The sequence below is a fragment of the Mangifera indica genome, chromosome 20 (genome assembly GCF_011075055.1).
Source record: "Mangifera indica cultivar Alphonso chromosome 20, CATAS_Mindica_2.1, whole genome shotgun sequence".
NCBI classification, from domain to species: Eukaryota; Viridiplantae; Streptophyta; class Magnoliopsida; order Sapindales; family Anacardiaceae; genus Mangifera; species Mangifera indica.
This window is the reverse complement of record NC_058156.1, coordinates 10,502,909-10,518,573: the sequence shown is the minus strand read 5'-3', so window position 1 is coordinate 10,518,573 and position 15,665 is coordinate 10,502,909. Positions and strand designations below refer to the sequence as shown.

At 32.3% G+C, this 15,665-nt stretch overlaps 2 protein-coding genes and 1 long non-coding RNA gene across 3 annotated transcripts; 1 reads left to right on the top strand and 2 right to left on the bottom strand.

Moving 5' to 3' along the window:
- Window positions 1–438: 438 nt before the first annotated feature.
- Window positions 439–3,931, bottom strand: LOC123204338 (receptor kinase-like protein Xa21). Its single transcript, XM_044620942.1, has 5 exons — window positions 3,925–3,931; window positions 1,457–3,487; window positions 1,049–1,383; window positions 847–921; window positions 439–765 (listed from the first exon to the last, which is right to left on the bottom strand). The coding sequence occupies exons 1-5, from the start codon at window positions 3,929–3,931 to the stop codon at window positions 439–441; spliced, it is 2,775 nt and encodes a 924-aa protein (XP_044476877.1).
- Window positions 3,932–4,769: 838 nt separating this feature from the next.
- On the bottom strand, window positions 4,770–5,223 carry LOC123204336 (probable LRR receptor-like serine/threonine-protein kinase At3g47570). The gene is made up of 2 exons (XM_044620941.1): window positions 4,855–5,223; window positions 4,770–4,799 (listed from the first exon to the last, which is right to left on the bottom strand). Exons 1-2 carry the CDS (start codon window positions 5,221–5,223, stop codon window positions 4,770–4,772), a joined length of 399 nt encoding a protein of 132 aa, XP_044476876.1.
- Window positions 5,224–11,876: 6,653 nt separating this feature from the next.
- On the top strand, window positions 11,877–12,837 carry LOC123204766. Its single transcript, XR_006499615.1, has 2 exons — window positions 11,877–12,082; window positions 12,353–12,837. It is a non-coding gene; the product is annotated as an uncharacterized LOC123204766 (long non-coding RNA).
- Window positions 12,838–15,665: the final 2,828 nt, after the last annotated feature.

Below are 15,665 nucleotides of genomic sequence, written 5' to 3'. Positions count from 1 at the left end.
TCATTGTTTTGAACAGCCTCTCACTGGTTTCACTCTGACTTTCAGATGCAGCAAATAAAGCACGAGCTGATGTTATTTCACTCTGGATAAAGGTTTCGGAGCATCAAGGCTTGTTGCTAAATCCCAGAACCCCAGAGGGAGAGATCTCTTGCAGTTATTAGGTTATGATTTGCAGGCAACAAACCTTCCAAGCTTCTCTTGCGCTTATCATCAATCTTCCAGGAAGGCAGATCACCTGAGAGGAGTGGGACTAGGGATGGGAAAAGGCAGATGAGGGATGACCCTTCGCAACCAGTCCCTGGTGCCAAAATTGACTAATGTGCATGTTTGACAGTCACATTATCCCCTGCCCCCGCGACAAATCCCTCTGCTACATAGGCAGCGACACACATCTCTGTTGAGTAAATGCACTGCCTATCTCTCTAGAAATCTCCCTCTCTACAAGATTCCACAATTTTGCCCCAGCCTTGTACAGGTTGCAGCTGCCTCTTTAAGAATCCAAAAACATGTGCACCGCCTATCCAGAATTCTCCTTCTAAAGTCGCAGCAATCACTACTCAAAGAAGCATGAAGAAAAATTAAACTCGGCAAACTAACCGATTCGTGTTCACGATGAGGCTCAGAAGAATGGCTATGAGAACGCAAATCCTGCTCGTGAACAAGTTTACTATGCATCACAACAAGCTGCTCGGTTGCCTTCTCATTACCAAAGCATGACCCCAGATGCTGCAGTTGCAGCATATGCCGACGCCACAAAACAGATGCCTGTAGAAAGATTTCAAATGCAAACAAAAAAAAAAAAAAACAAGAAGATCGAAGACCAGAGCAAGAAAACACAACAGTTACACTGATCTTCAGTGGAAGCTTAAAGGCCATCTCAAAACTGTGCGTTTGGTTCAATGTGTTGAAGTAATGCTGTATCTGCAGAATCCATTATTCAAAGTTGAAATTGAAGGAAGCTCAAAATCCATTATTCAAAGTTTAACTAGATAGATAATCATCAACTAGAAAGATCTTAAACAAGAAACTAAGAACATAAATAACGTACATTACAACATTTATTTAGGGACCTCTTACATCTCGCTGAAATTGCAATCTGATCTTCTTGAGTTTTGCCAAGGCATCTGGAGCAATTCAAAGCCAAATTCATGATGCTTAACATGCAATTCACTTTGGCAACAAAACCATTCTCATCTCTTAACAGATTAGCATCCACAACTTCTGTAACTGCATCAGGCAATGATGCCTCCACCAAGTTCTTTAAGCTCATTTCTCCAGCAAACATCTCATCTGTGGGCTTTTTTCTTGTGAAAGTTTCTATCAACAAAATTCCAAAACTGTAGACATCTCCTCTTGTGGACACAATCCCCATTGATCCATACTCTACAAATTTACATTAAATTCATCATCAAAAGTAAATAACATTCTAACTAAGATTTAGAATTAAAAACTTCACCTGGTGCCATATACCCCATAGTTGCTAGTGTAAGGGTTTGTGTCTTCGAATCTCCTTCATCTAAGAGCTTGGAAATGCCGAAATCACTCACATGGGCAACCATATCTTCATCTAATAAGATATTCTGAGGCTTCAAATCACAATGGATGACTGGTGTTGAATAATCATGATGGAGATATTCAAGGGCTGATGCAACATCTATCATTATGTTCAACCTTTGTAGCATATCCAGAAAATAGTTGTGAGAATACAACCACTTCTCAAGACTACCATTCGACATGAATTCGAGTATCAAGGCCTTAAAATCGATGTTACAACAACTGCTCAAGACTTTTATGAGATTTCGATGACGAATGTTGCGTAATACTTCACATTCAGAATCAAAGCTTCTAAGTTCTCTTTCTACTTGCAAACTAAAGACCTTTATTGCAACTATAGTTCCATCTGAAAGTATCCCTTTGAATACTGAACCAAAGCTGCCAATACCAAGCAAGTTGCATTCACTAAAATTATCAGTGGCTTGTTGAATTTCTAAATATGATGTTCTTCTCCATGTTGCTAAAGGTAACAAATCAACTCCATTAACTGAAGAATGTTTTCTTCTATAATAATGCCTGATGAAGATAAATGATACAACCATTGCCATTAAAACTGGCAGGATTGAAGACAAAATATATTTCATTATTAGTGTTTTTGAACCTTTGATGGCGTCAACCTTGCAAAGAGGAACCCCTTGCCTCGGCAAACTGCACAATGCATGATTTAACAAGAATGATTGAGCAGAGAATGTTTCGAAAGGACCTTTGTTGGGAATCTTCCCTCGTAAATTATTTACAGAGACATTGAAGTTCTTGAGATAGGTGAGGGCCTCTAATGATTTGGGAATTTCACCTGAAAGACTATTGTTAGAGAGATCTAAGGATACCAAGCTTATCAATGCCCCAAATGTGTTGGGGATGGCACCTTCAAATCCATTGTCTGCCAAAGATAGAGTTTCAAGAGATTGAAGGCCCCCAAGGGTGGTGGGAATGTTTCCTGACAAAAGATTTTTTGACAAATCTAGATTTCTCAAGACCTTCAAATTCTGTATGCCTAGAGATAAAAAACCACTCAATGAATTCGATGACAAGTTTACCTGCAAGATAAACTGAAGAGTCCACAATGATGGGGGTATGCTAGAGGTAAATTTGTTGGAACCTAACTGTAGATCTCTCAAAGAAGTCAAATTCGCCATGCATGTTGGTATTGGTCCTGAGAGCATATTATCATTTAACTGCAGTTCACCTATCATGTGTAATTTGCAAAGCTCGTAAGGAATGAATCCCGAAAAATTATTCTTATTTATCTCTAGACGTTGGAGATTCCGCAAATTTCCCATCGTTGTTGGAATAAATCCGTTCAAGTCATTTTCGGAAAGATCTAATAATATCAAGCTATGCAAGTTACCCACCTCTGTAGGAATGCTGCCTTTGATCTTGCAATTTCTTGCAGAAAAATACTCAAGAGTTGCAGATAAATTGCCGATTGAATGTGGTATGACGCCATACAGTGGGTTATTATCAAAGATTACACCCTTTAGTTTCCTGCAATTTGTCAAAGAAGGCAAAAAGCTCCATTCTGCAGTTGGTGATTCAGTGGTGAAGTTATTGGACCCAAGACTAAGCCATTCGAGGAATTTCAAGTTGCAAAATGTATTTGGAACAAGCCCAGAAAATGAGTTGAAGGGCAGATCTAGCTTAACGAGCTTGGAAGCATTGGTGATGGAGGTGGGGATTGTTCCAGTAAGTTCATTTGACCCTAAGTAAAGATCCATCAAGTTGGGAACTCCATGGCCAATGGTTGATGGTAGATAACCTGAAAGGTTATTCCCAGTTAGACTAATCCTAATTGCGGTTGAAAGATTGAAGATTGAAGCTGGAATTGCACCACTTAAGTTATTGGAACCTAGAAATAGCTGTTGAAGATTTTGCAAATTGCCTATCTCCTCTGGAATTTCACCTGCTAGAAGGCAAACATCATAGTAGCGGGAAACTGAAACATTGAAACGTATATAGGAAAGAAATGCGTATAAATATTAAAATATAATGGTTATATATATTTTGATTATTTTGTGTTACTTTAATTATTTGATTTTGGGGGTTTGCCATAACCTAAATCAACACACTTTTGACTTTATCAACTCAAGGTATGCTGATGCACATTTATTAACGAAAGAGTGCATATTTTTAATATTTATTGTTGTAGTATTATGTGATTAAATAATTTTAAATAAAAGATAAAGTAATACCCACTTAAAAGATGACACATTATTTGTATATCTAAAATGTGTATAAAAAATGAATATACATAACATTTCTTCTTGCTATAAATATACTTTATCTCGATTAATTAACCCAATTAATTTATCATTGATGTATAAAGAATGAATGGAACTTGAGATGGTCAATCTAAATAAAGAGTTATGTTACGTGTCATCAAGAGTAATGTTACTCTTAATTTAAAATTATTCAATCATACGATGATACATCATCTTTATATCTAATTATATACTAAAAAAGATGTACATAGTTTTATTGTTAAAGATATATTTAATTTTGGAAGGGATTATACCTGCTAAATTATTATAAGCAAGAGAAAAATCCTGTAAATTCTTCAACTTGCCAATCCCTTGTGGAATGTCACCTGCTCGACAACATAAATTTACCAAAACATTAATTAGAGATTAAATAGCATGAACATGGAAATTACATTTTATAGCCAAATTATACCAAGATGAGAATCATACCTAATTATTTGATAACATATCATTTGTGCACTCAAAAATTTATCCACGTAGTTTTATTGATAATGAATACACATGCCAGCTAAAAGTAAATTATGCTTAAAAAATATGGTGGAATCATACCTTCTAAGTTGTTACCATCAAGAGCCAACCACGTAATCTTACTCAAATTTCCAATATTTTGTGGTATGAGTCCTGTAATTTTATTTTCCGACAATGAATAAACAACAGCCTCGCTGCAGTTGCCAAAACTTCTTGGAAGCTGGCCAGAAAGTCCATTTAAAGCTAGAGTTAGCCATTCAAGTTTTGGAAGACGATTACAGAGACCATCCGGTAGACTGCCAGACAAAGAATTGCCGCCTAAACGAAACACTTGTAGCAAGGAACAGTTGTAGACGCTGCTCCAAGGTATGGAGCCCGAGAGAAAGTTATATGACATATAGAAAATTTTCAACCTGGCGAGCTTCGAAATCTCTGATGAAATGCTTCCTCGGATATCATTGTCGTGTGTCCACAAGGCCTCTAGCGTAGTTACATTGAAGAGAACATCTGGGATGGTACCTGAGAAATCATTAAATTCAAGTTTCAGGATTTGGAGACTGGATAAGAGACCGACAAATCCTGGAATTCCTCCACTTATTGTATTGTTACTGATAGAAAAGGCTCTCAGTCGGCGTAATTGTCCCAGTTCATTCGGCAGATGGCCATGGAAATTGTTGTAACTAAGATCAAGTTTCACCAGGAATGAGAGATTGCCCAAGTGTGGAGAGATAGTGCCTCCGAGTTCCATGAATGGAAGGTTCAAAGCTGTGACTCTTTCATGGCGAGCACCACAGGAAATTCCAACCCAGTTACAGATTGGATTAGAAATGGACCAGTTATATGCCAGTACACTGTAAGGATCGGACGTGATATGTGCTTTGAATTGAAGAAGAGCATATTGATCAGTTGTTAAATTTTTCACTGTCACAGCCAAGATAGCCATGAAACAGCAATGCAAAAACAAATAGATGCACAAGATATTCCCCATTTAATTGTGAGGGAGGAGTATCAAGTTGGATAAAAGAGGGGATAAGAACTTATATATGACCGTGTGTCTAAATGAACAACATTTTGTTAGTGGACTGTATATTTTCATTCCACTTTGATTTCTTACATAAATTTCTTCAACTTCTTCCCCTTTTCTCACATCTATAGAAAATTTTTCCATCAGGAAGACTGAGGATAGAGGCAGTTCAATGATAGACAAACAACAAACTTTCTCATGTCTTTACACCATTTTTCCATTAAAAAGACTAAGAAAAGATACAAGTCAAGGATAGACAAGGACCTATAAACATTCTCACATCTTTTGACAATTTTTCCATCATAAAGACTGAAAACAGACGTAGTCCAAGGATTGACAAGGACCCACAAACATGCTCCTTCCAACAATAGTTGTTTTAGCTACCAATTTAATTGAAACATGAGTGGAAAACACCAAAAGTCAGGTACCATGGTCTAATTAAGCGTGAAAGAAGGAAGAATTAATCATAGTCTAATTTGACATAGCCACTATATCAAACTCAGCTTGCAATTGTAATTGAACTTGAGTTAAATTTATACTCAGTCAAGCTTGAGTTTGGCTTGGTCCAAATCCATCCCGAATCAAAACGTTAACTTAAACATTTATCATTAACTGGGAAAATGAATTGAGAGAAGCAGATCTGTGCAAAGAGCACAAGAAACGAAGAACAGAGAATGCAACAAAGAATGAACAAGTTGTAATTAAAAGCTTTCCGTTTTCTGGAGAGAATTAGAAAGGCATTACATGATATCTGCATTGCTCATCACTGCGATTCACCCAAATTCCGATTAACCTACCAGAGAAACTGATATTTTTATAATATTTTAAAACCTTTCCGTTCGTCCATATAATTATTATAAATTTATGATAATAATTAATAATATGCGAATGTCATTCAATTGAAAATACCAAAACTGAGAAAATTGACAAGAAAAATTAGGACGATTTCAATTGAACCTTGAGAGAATCGAAATTTGATTAAAAAGGTTCAGGATTGGAGTTCGAGAAGATGGATTTGCAGGATTGGAGTTGGAAGAGCTGAACTAATAGTGGTGTGTGTAATTTGATACATAATCTAAAATCGAACTAAAATGCTTAAAAATTATTATTTGGTTTGGTTTTGGGGTAAATTTTTTTAAAACAGTTTTCAATTTGGCTTGCAATTTATGCAATTTTCAAATAAAACTAAATCGTAAATTATATTTTTAAATTACATATATATAACTATATTTGATAAAAGTTTTTAATAAACAACTTTTTTTTCATATTTATGTTATCATTTTCTTTACATGTATATATATATATATATATATATATATATATATATATATCATATTTATTTTATATATTTATATTATGTTGTAAAAAAATTCAATCTAGTTAATTTTATTAAATTATATTTATTTTAAAATGACTAATTTTAATAGGTTAAAACTATAATTAAAATCAAATTATCAATGATTTTTCTTCTTTTTAATCGATTTTTCTTTTTCTTCATTGATTATGCTTCTTCTCTAACAATTTGAATAAGTTGAGGTTAATATCAAGTGTTATTTTGGATTCAAACTAAATTTGAGTTGACTCTTATTCAAGTTCAGCCTGAATCCATATAATCCTATATGTGTATATTTTGATTAGTAAGATGAACATACATAATTCAATCTAAATTTTATGAAACTATTTAGATTATAAATTTTGATTAGTAAAATATTAAAATTTAAGATTATAAATGCAAATATATTATATTTTTTTCTTTCAAAAGATCAAATCTATTTCTTTGGTGGAAATCCCAAGATAACTATTTTTCTATACACTGGTTCAAAAAGAAAAAGCTAATTAATTTTCATGAAAAAATTCAAGAAGTACTATTGCGAAATGAAGATAGTGAAATGGCTTGTTGTACTATATAATATCATTATTATTCTTCATAATGCTTTATTAATCTTAATCTTTTGCGTGATTAGGGTTTAATTTCAAAAAGTAACCTTTGAATGTACCAATAAAACAAAAAGACTGAAATCTTTCTTATTCAAGGTAAACAAAGAGACTGAGACCGAATATTTTCCTTTCTTCCATAAATTTCTGCAACTTACTCCCCATTTCTCACATCTTTACACAATTCTTTTACCAGGAAGACTAAAAACAGAGGCAGCTCAAGAATTGACAAGGACCCCCCAGACATTCTCACGTTTTTACTCAATTTTTCTATCAAGAAGATTGAGAACAAACACAGTTCAAAGATAGAAAAGGACCCATAAACGTTCTTACATTTTTACACAATTCTTCCATCAAGAAGAATGAGAACAGACTAGCTCAAGGGTAGACAAAGACCCACAAATGTTCTCATGTCTTTACACAGTTTTTCTATCGTGAAGACCGAGAAAAGAGGCAACTCAAGGATAGACAAACGTTTTTACTTCTTTACACATTTTTTCCATTGGGAAGACTGACAACAAACATAGCTCAAGGATTGACAACAAACTTTTCTAGTGTCACACAAATTTTTCATCAAAAAGACTAAGATCAAACACAACTCCTTCCAACAATAGTTAATGGTAGGGCCCTAGCTCCATTTGCTAATTTGTTGTAACTACCAATTTAATTGAAACATAAGTGGAAAACGCCAAAAGTCAAGTAAACTAGTCTAATTAAGTGGGATAGAAGAACGAATTAATCTGGTCTAATTTGACTAAGCTACAATACCATTAATTTGATACTGCAATTTACCCAAATTCCAATTAATTTGATAGTAATCAGAATAAAAAATAGGGCCAAAAGACTTATTCCCACCCAATTTAATGTTTTCCCAAGCTCTCACTGGCTAAGTTTTGAAAACCTAAAATCTCATCCATAAGCCATTAACTTAAACAATTTTTGTTAGTAAGAAAGGCATTTAAGTAAAATCTGCTATTTTTTTTAAAAAGTTTCTCTTTAGCAGCTTTCAGTTTTGGTTTGGTTTTGAATGATAAATTTTTTTAAAACAATTTTCAGTTTAGGTTGTAATTTGGGCAATTTTCAAATAGAATCAAACTGTAAATTGTATTTTTAAAATACATATATATAACTATATTTAATATAATTTTTAAATAAATCGTTTGTTTTTTCATATTTATTTTGTCCTTTTCTTTATATGTATATTTTATATTTATTTTACATGTTTATATTATGTTATACAAAACTATAATTCAATTAATTTTATTAAATAATATATATTTTAATAGATTAAAATTGTAATTAAAACCAGCTCTTCAATGATTTTCTTCTTGTCTATTGATTCTTTGTTTTTCAACGATTATGCTTATTCTCTAACAATTCAAACAAGTTGAGGTTAATATGGAGTTGATCATTTTGGATTCAAACTGAATTTAAGTTTACTCTTATTCAAATTTTGTTTGAATCCATATAATCCTAGATGAAGATACATAATTCAATCCAAATTCTATTAAAATAAAATATTAAAATTTCTGATTATAAATGCAAATGTATTATATAATTTTTTTTTCTAAAGATCAAATCTATTTCTTTTGATGCAAATCCCAAGATAACTATTTTTCTAAACTCTGGTTCAAAAAGAAAAAGCTAATAAATTAGCCTGAAATTGGATGAAATCTACTGGGTAAAGTTCAAAAAGTATTGTTGCGAAGACAGTGAAATGGCTTCTTGTTCTAAATTTCATTATTATTCTTCATAATGCATTGTTAATCTTCTGCGTGATTAGCGGTAATACGCCAATAAAGCAAAGAAACTGCACTATTCTTATTCAAGGTAAACCATTAGGTTTCTGTCACCACCACTATTCCACTGTGTTGAATCTTCGATTTTACTTAATTTAATATCATGTTTGTATTCGGCAATTTAAATCTAATATCATGTTTATATTATTAGTCAATTTATTACCTAAATTTATTAGGCAATTTATTACCTAAATTTAATATCATATTTGTTGCCTAATATAAATATAAATTGTAATGCATGGGCATTTATATTAGACAATAAATTTAACGACAATAAAATTTAGGCGTTGGCATTGGCATTCTAGTTTTCAAGAAATCATATTTTTACTTTTTGTTTTGATTTAGATATAAAAAATTAAACTACTTTAATTAATACAATAGATATTAACTGTCTATAAGTAATGTAATTGATAACTACTAACAAACAAACAAAAATATTAACTTTTTTCAAAAGTCTATATCCAAAGTTTTAACTTTTATCAATAGAAGTTTTCATAATAAGTTTTCAAAGAAAGTTTTGATTTATTATGATATAAGTTATCAAACTTATTTACTTTCAATGTGATAATATACTATTAGAGTGTGTTGTCATGAGATGTGTCAAGAAAGAATACAATTAAAAGAAAATGGTATTATTGAAATAAGTGATGAGTTTGTTTAAAAAAGTACCCGCATTAAAAGTTGACTTAGAAAGGTTTAGACATAAATTTTTTTGTTTATTTTAATTAATATCATTTTAGAAACTATGTAATATCAAAATAATAAAAAATATAATGAATTTATGGAACTATAAAGAAAAGAAATTTTTGCCTTTTATCCTAGATTTGGTTGAATGTTGAGTTGATGAATTTTTATACAATCTATTAACCTGTCATAACACATACCTATTGAGTATTTTTTATATAAATTCTAATTTGAGTTGTGTTTAGATCAACTTATTTATGAATGAGGTTGTGTTTGGGTTGGCCTTTCATAAATTAAACAAGACTTGAATGTTTTGTATTAAAAAAAAAAAAAGGCAAATCAACCAAATTAGGTCACTGGCATGCTCCTCCCCGATGGGGATAAAGACGACTAAAATCCTCTAAATCAAGGATGAAGATAAATATATCTTCAATTTGTCCTCTCCCTAGCTTATCTCATTTCTTATATATCTTATAAACTTTTAAATATTGAATTATCCTTAAAATATTAGAATTATTACAGATACTACAACAAATAAAAGGTTTTTAGCGATAAAAAATTAACGAGTAGAATCATAGTTAATTTTGTCATCGTAGTTACTATTTTTATAACTTTAACCACCAATTATATGTACTCATTAAGATGAAATAAATTTATACTTTCAACTATAAACTTTTATTTTTCACACTAAAAAAATTTACAAACTTGTCATTATTAATCTTATAGGTATATAAAAAAATTAGGGATGAATACAAACTAAACTAAATCCAAACACCCCTTACTTCATTTTCAAACATTTATATTTTTTTTTAGCCAACATAAACTCAGCATTATAGTTAGTGAAATATGACTAAAACAATATTGTTTTGATGTGTAATATTTAAAATGATGTAGTTTAAGTCGATTCGTATTAAATTTTTTCAGACACATGAACTTGGTGAACCAAATTCCCCTCAAACTCGAGTTTAAGCTAAAAAATATTTAACTTACAAGGTTGAGCTCAAGCTTGAATTCATTTGTTTTGAACTTATTTTGGACTTATTTAAGTCAAACTAGATTTTACTTTTGAATAAACTTGATTCTAATTTAACCTTAATTATAAAATATATGACACACAATTCTGATTGTCTAAATATGATATGTGATTGGGCTATCCTCCTTAGCCCAGTACATGTTTAGTCAACTGTTGTGGTCTTCAATCTTAACGTGGTTGTTTCCTATTGTAAGCTACTAGGCTAAGTTTGGGTCGTTTTTGTAACTTTTGTCTATGATTTGAAGAAACTAATTAAGTTATTATTATTTATTAAGTCTCTTTAGTGTGCTAACGAGAAAATAAAATTAAAAAAAAGTTGATAAAAAATTAATAATCCCGCGAGTCCAAACCCTCCATTTTCAGCTTATTCTTCGTCAATCTTCCCCTTCAAATTTATGATTTCACTCTCTTGAATCATGTCCATGTCATCACCTTCCACTGGCTACTTCTCTGCAGCCACCAACATCTGCTAGCCATCATTGAGAAGAGAACGTCTTCAATTGACATCTACTGTCCCTTGCACAACTTCATTTCCCTCACTCTGAGCACGAACTTGTCAATCTTGAGGATGATCTCATGCCAGAGCAAAGTCACTCCTACATCAGGCGTGTACTAGACTCCATGCCCTCTACACGTCGCGATCTCTTCATAAATTAATTCAAGGCCCTTTGCCTCATCGAGATGTGCTTCCCCATCTCTTCTAACAATGATTCAATGAAATATATTAAATTTATAAGTATAAGGATTAAAACTCATATTATACAAATTCAATTAATTTATATTAATATTTGATCTATTTTACATTATTTTTATTTAATGTAAGACTTTTTAGTTTCTAACATTCTTCCTCAAATACAACTATCATAAACTGTTACGTCTATTATTTTATTGGGTGTATTGTCACTTGGTATTTAAGATCACTTTTGGCTGTTAGAGGCACCCATTTGACTTGTATTCTAATACTATATTAAAATATATTAGATTTATAAATATAATAATTGAAACTTATATTATGTAACACTAATTAGTTTGTGTTAAAGATTATGTTAAAGTTCATAGGATAGTTGCAGTGTACTATAAAGCAAAAACGGTGCGTTTTGAATAAATTTCAAAATGCATCGTTTCATTAATCATGGTTGAAAAGTCCAAGGAAAGGAGGGTGGCTTACTGCAGAAGATGTGTGTGTCTCTCTAAAATTTTCGTTTCTCTGACTAAAAGGGGATCTAGGGCTGTGATGTGCTGCTTCAATCCGACATGATTTTAACGGCAATGATGCAGTTGTCGAGACAGTTATTAGCGAGGAGATCAACGGTGAGCTACGATGGAGGTATCGTTTTCAATTGATAATCAGATGGTTTAGATTACTTTTGCCAGCTGTAGCTGGTTATAGTTCAGTGTATAAAAGATGTAATTTGTCACAATTATTGTATGATTTTTGAGGATATTGAATGAAACTTGAGCTATTATTCGTGCTTCTTCTCTCTTTGTTGTCTTGAGTGCTTCTGTTGATGATAATAGTTTTGTTTTTAGGGTTCTTTGTGTTTAATAGTTAATTCTGCTTTCTCTGTGATTCTGATTGCTTAAAGTAGTTTAATAGATTCTTGGAGAAGTTCTTTTTGGTATATCTGTTGCTGGAGGTGTTAAATTAGGTCCTCTAGATTCTTGAGGACCCATCAATACGGTCACGTTTTTGGGGTACGATGCATTTAAGACCAAGCAAAAGGCCAGTCAGCAGAACATTCATCTGGAGGAGGCGGCAGTGCTGTCTAATTTGGGGGCAGTGTATAGTTAGATTGGGTTGACATATGATCGTGCCACCATGAAGGGGCAGCGGGAGGCATTGCACGCATTCATGGCGGTGGTCGGAGCCTTTCCTTATTTGAGAGATTATGCGTCCACAAAGGGGTTATATCTCGTTTTCTTATTTCCTCATTGATGTTGTTTAAATCAGGAAAATTAAGTCTTCTTCTGTATTTCTTGTAACTCATACTGTATCTTCTTAATCAAGAAGATTAAGAAGATAAACAACATTACCAACAAATATATGATAAACTTGGCAAATCACATATGGCAGCTTCTCCATGACAAATCTATGAAATTCTAGGTAGCTTAAAATCCATTATTCAAATTTCAACTAGATAGATAACATAAATCAAAATACTATTTACCAGGAGTCTGCATCTTACTGAAACTACAATTTAATCTTCTTGAGTTTTGCCAAGACATCTTTCATATTGATCCACAACTTCATTTACTGCATCAGGCAATGATGTCTCCACGAAATTCTTTAAACACATTTCTCCATCATCTGTGGGAAACAATAGATGCCAAAACTATAGACATCCCCTAACAATTCCCATTGATCTATATTTTGCAAATTTCAATTAAATTCATCATAACAAATAAATAATATTCTAACTGAGATTTAGAATTCAAACAATAAACATCACCTGGTGCCATATACCCCATAGTTGCTAGTGTAGGGGTTCATGTCTTTGTATTTCCTTCATCTAAGAGCTTGGCAATGTTGAAATCACTCACATATGCAACCATGTCTTCATCCAATAAGATGTTCTGAGGCTTCAAATCAGAATGGATGGCTGGTGTTGAATAATCATGATGAAGATATGCAAGAACCGAAGCAACATCTATCATTATGTTCAACCTTTGTAGCATATCAAGACAATAGTTGTGAGAATACAACCCCTTCTCAAGACTACCATTTAGCATGAATTCAAGTATCAAGGCCTTCAAATAGATGTTAAAGTAGCTGCCCAAGATTTTTATAAGATTTGTGCAATACTTCACATTCAAAATCAAAACTTCTAAGTACTCTTTTTATTTGCAAATTAAAGACCTTTATTGCAACTATAGTTCCATATGAAAGTATCCCTTTGAATACTGAACCGAAGCTGCTAATATCTAGCAGGTTGTACTCACTAAAATCATCGGTGGCTCGTTGAATTTCTAGATATGATGTTCTTCCCCATGTTGCTATAGGTAACAATCAACTTGATTAACCAAAAATTGCTTTCTTCTGTAATGATACCTTATAAAGACAAAGGTTACAATCATTATCATTAAAACTGGCAGGACCAAAGGCAAAATTTATTTCATTACTAGTGTTTTTGATCATTTCATGGTGTCAACCTTGCAAAAAGGAACCCCTTACCTTGGCAAACCACAGAATGCATGATTTAGCAAAAATGATTGAACAGAAAATGTTTTGAAACGACCTTTGCTGGGAATTTCCCTTTGTAAATTATTTACAGAGACATTAAAGTTTTTGAGATAGGTGAGAGCCTCTAATGATTTGGGAATTTCACCTTAAAGACTATTGTTAGAGAGATTCAAGGATACCAAGCTTATCAATGTTCCAAATGTGTTGGGGATGACACCTTCAAATCTATTGTTTGCCAAAGATAGAGTTTCAAAAGATTTAAGGCCCCCAAGGGTGGTGGGAATATTTCCTAATAAGTGATTTTTTGACAAATTTAGATCTCTCAAAACCTTCAAACTCTGTATACCTGGAGATAAAAAACCACTCAATGAATTAGATGACAAGTTTACCAAGCAAGATATACTGAAGAGTCTATAAAGATGGGGGTAGCCTAACTGCAGATCTCTTAGAGAAGTCTAATTCGTCATGCATGTTGGTATTGCTCCAGAAAGCATATTGTCATTCAACAGCAGTTTCTTTAACATGTGTAATTGGCAAAGCTCGTAAGGAATGAATCCCAAAAATATATTTTCATCTAGCCAAAGACTTTGGAGATTCTGCAAATTTCCCACCGTTGTTGGAATAAATCAGTTCAAGTCATTTTCCGAAAGAGCTAAAATTATCAAGCTATGCAAGTTACTTACCTCAGTAGGAATGCTGCCCTTGATGTTGCAATTACTTGCAAGAAAAACTTCAAGAGTCGCAGATAAATTGCTGATTGAAAGTGGCAAGACTCCATACAGTGGATTATAAACCAAGCTTAGAGCCTTTAGTTTCCTGCAATTTGTCAAGAAAAACTTCAAGAGTCGCAGATAAATTGCTGATTTGAATCATTGCAGGAGAGTCCTTACCCAGGTACCTATCAAACCTGGTATCAAGGCTGATGACGAGAATGGAGGCGAAGGTGGATGGTATGGAGAAGGAATTAGAAACTGTGAAGAGTAGACTGGAAGGGCTCGACTGGAGGCTGGAAGTGATTTTTATTTTTTGCTGAAAAATGTTTTTTTTTCAAATTTAAGTGAAAATTTTGTTTTATCAAACCTTAAGTGGAAAATAGTCGTTTGGCAAATATGAATAGGAATATGTGCAATGCACTAATATGGTCATTGTGAGATAACATTACTCTCAATAATACTTTCATGTTTTAACATTTTAGATTAAATAAAAAATAATATTCAATCACATATTTTTGTTTTTATATTTTGAAATATCGTGAATCCTTTTTCAAGTATGTTCCTTTCATCCATTTGTTCTCTTTTTTTTCTCATTTTTTATTTATCATTTGGGTTTCTGCTGCTGAATTTATAAACAATAAACTTATGTCTATGTACATAATTTTTTATACAAAAAATAATATTTTATCATGTGATTAGATGTTATTTTATTTTTAATTTAAAACTACTTAATCACATAATGATATGTCATATATTTATAAAATGATTGAGAAAAAAAAATATGTATCATGCATAAATTTGAATATATGAAATCCTCAAGCGAAAATCAACACCATGCACCAGTGGTGAACCCAAAAATGAAATCTAAGGGGTCAAAATTAGAATAACATAAGCAAATTTTATATTAAAACAAACCTAAATATTTGTATTAATAAGATATTCATTAACTAATACCTTTATAATTAAAAAAATTTAATAATCGTATTAATAAGATATTTCAAGATATTCATCTCTTG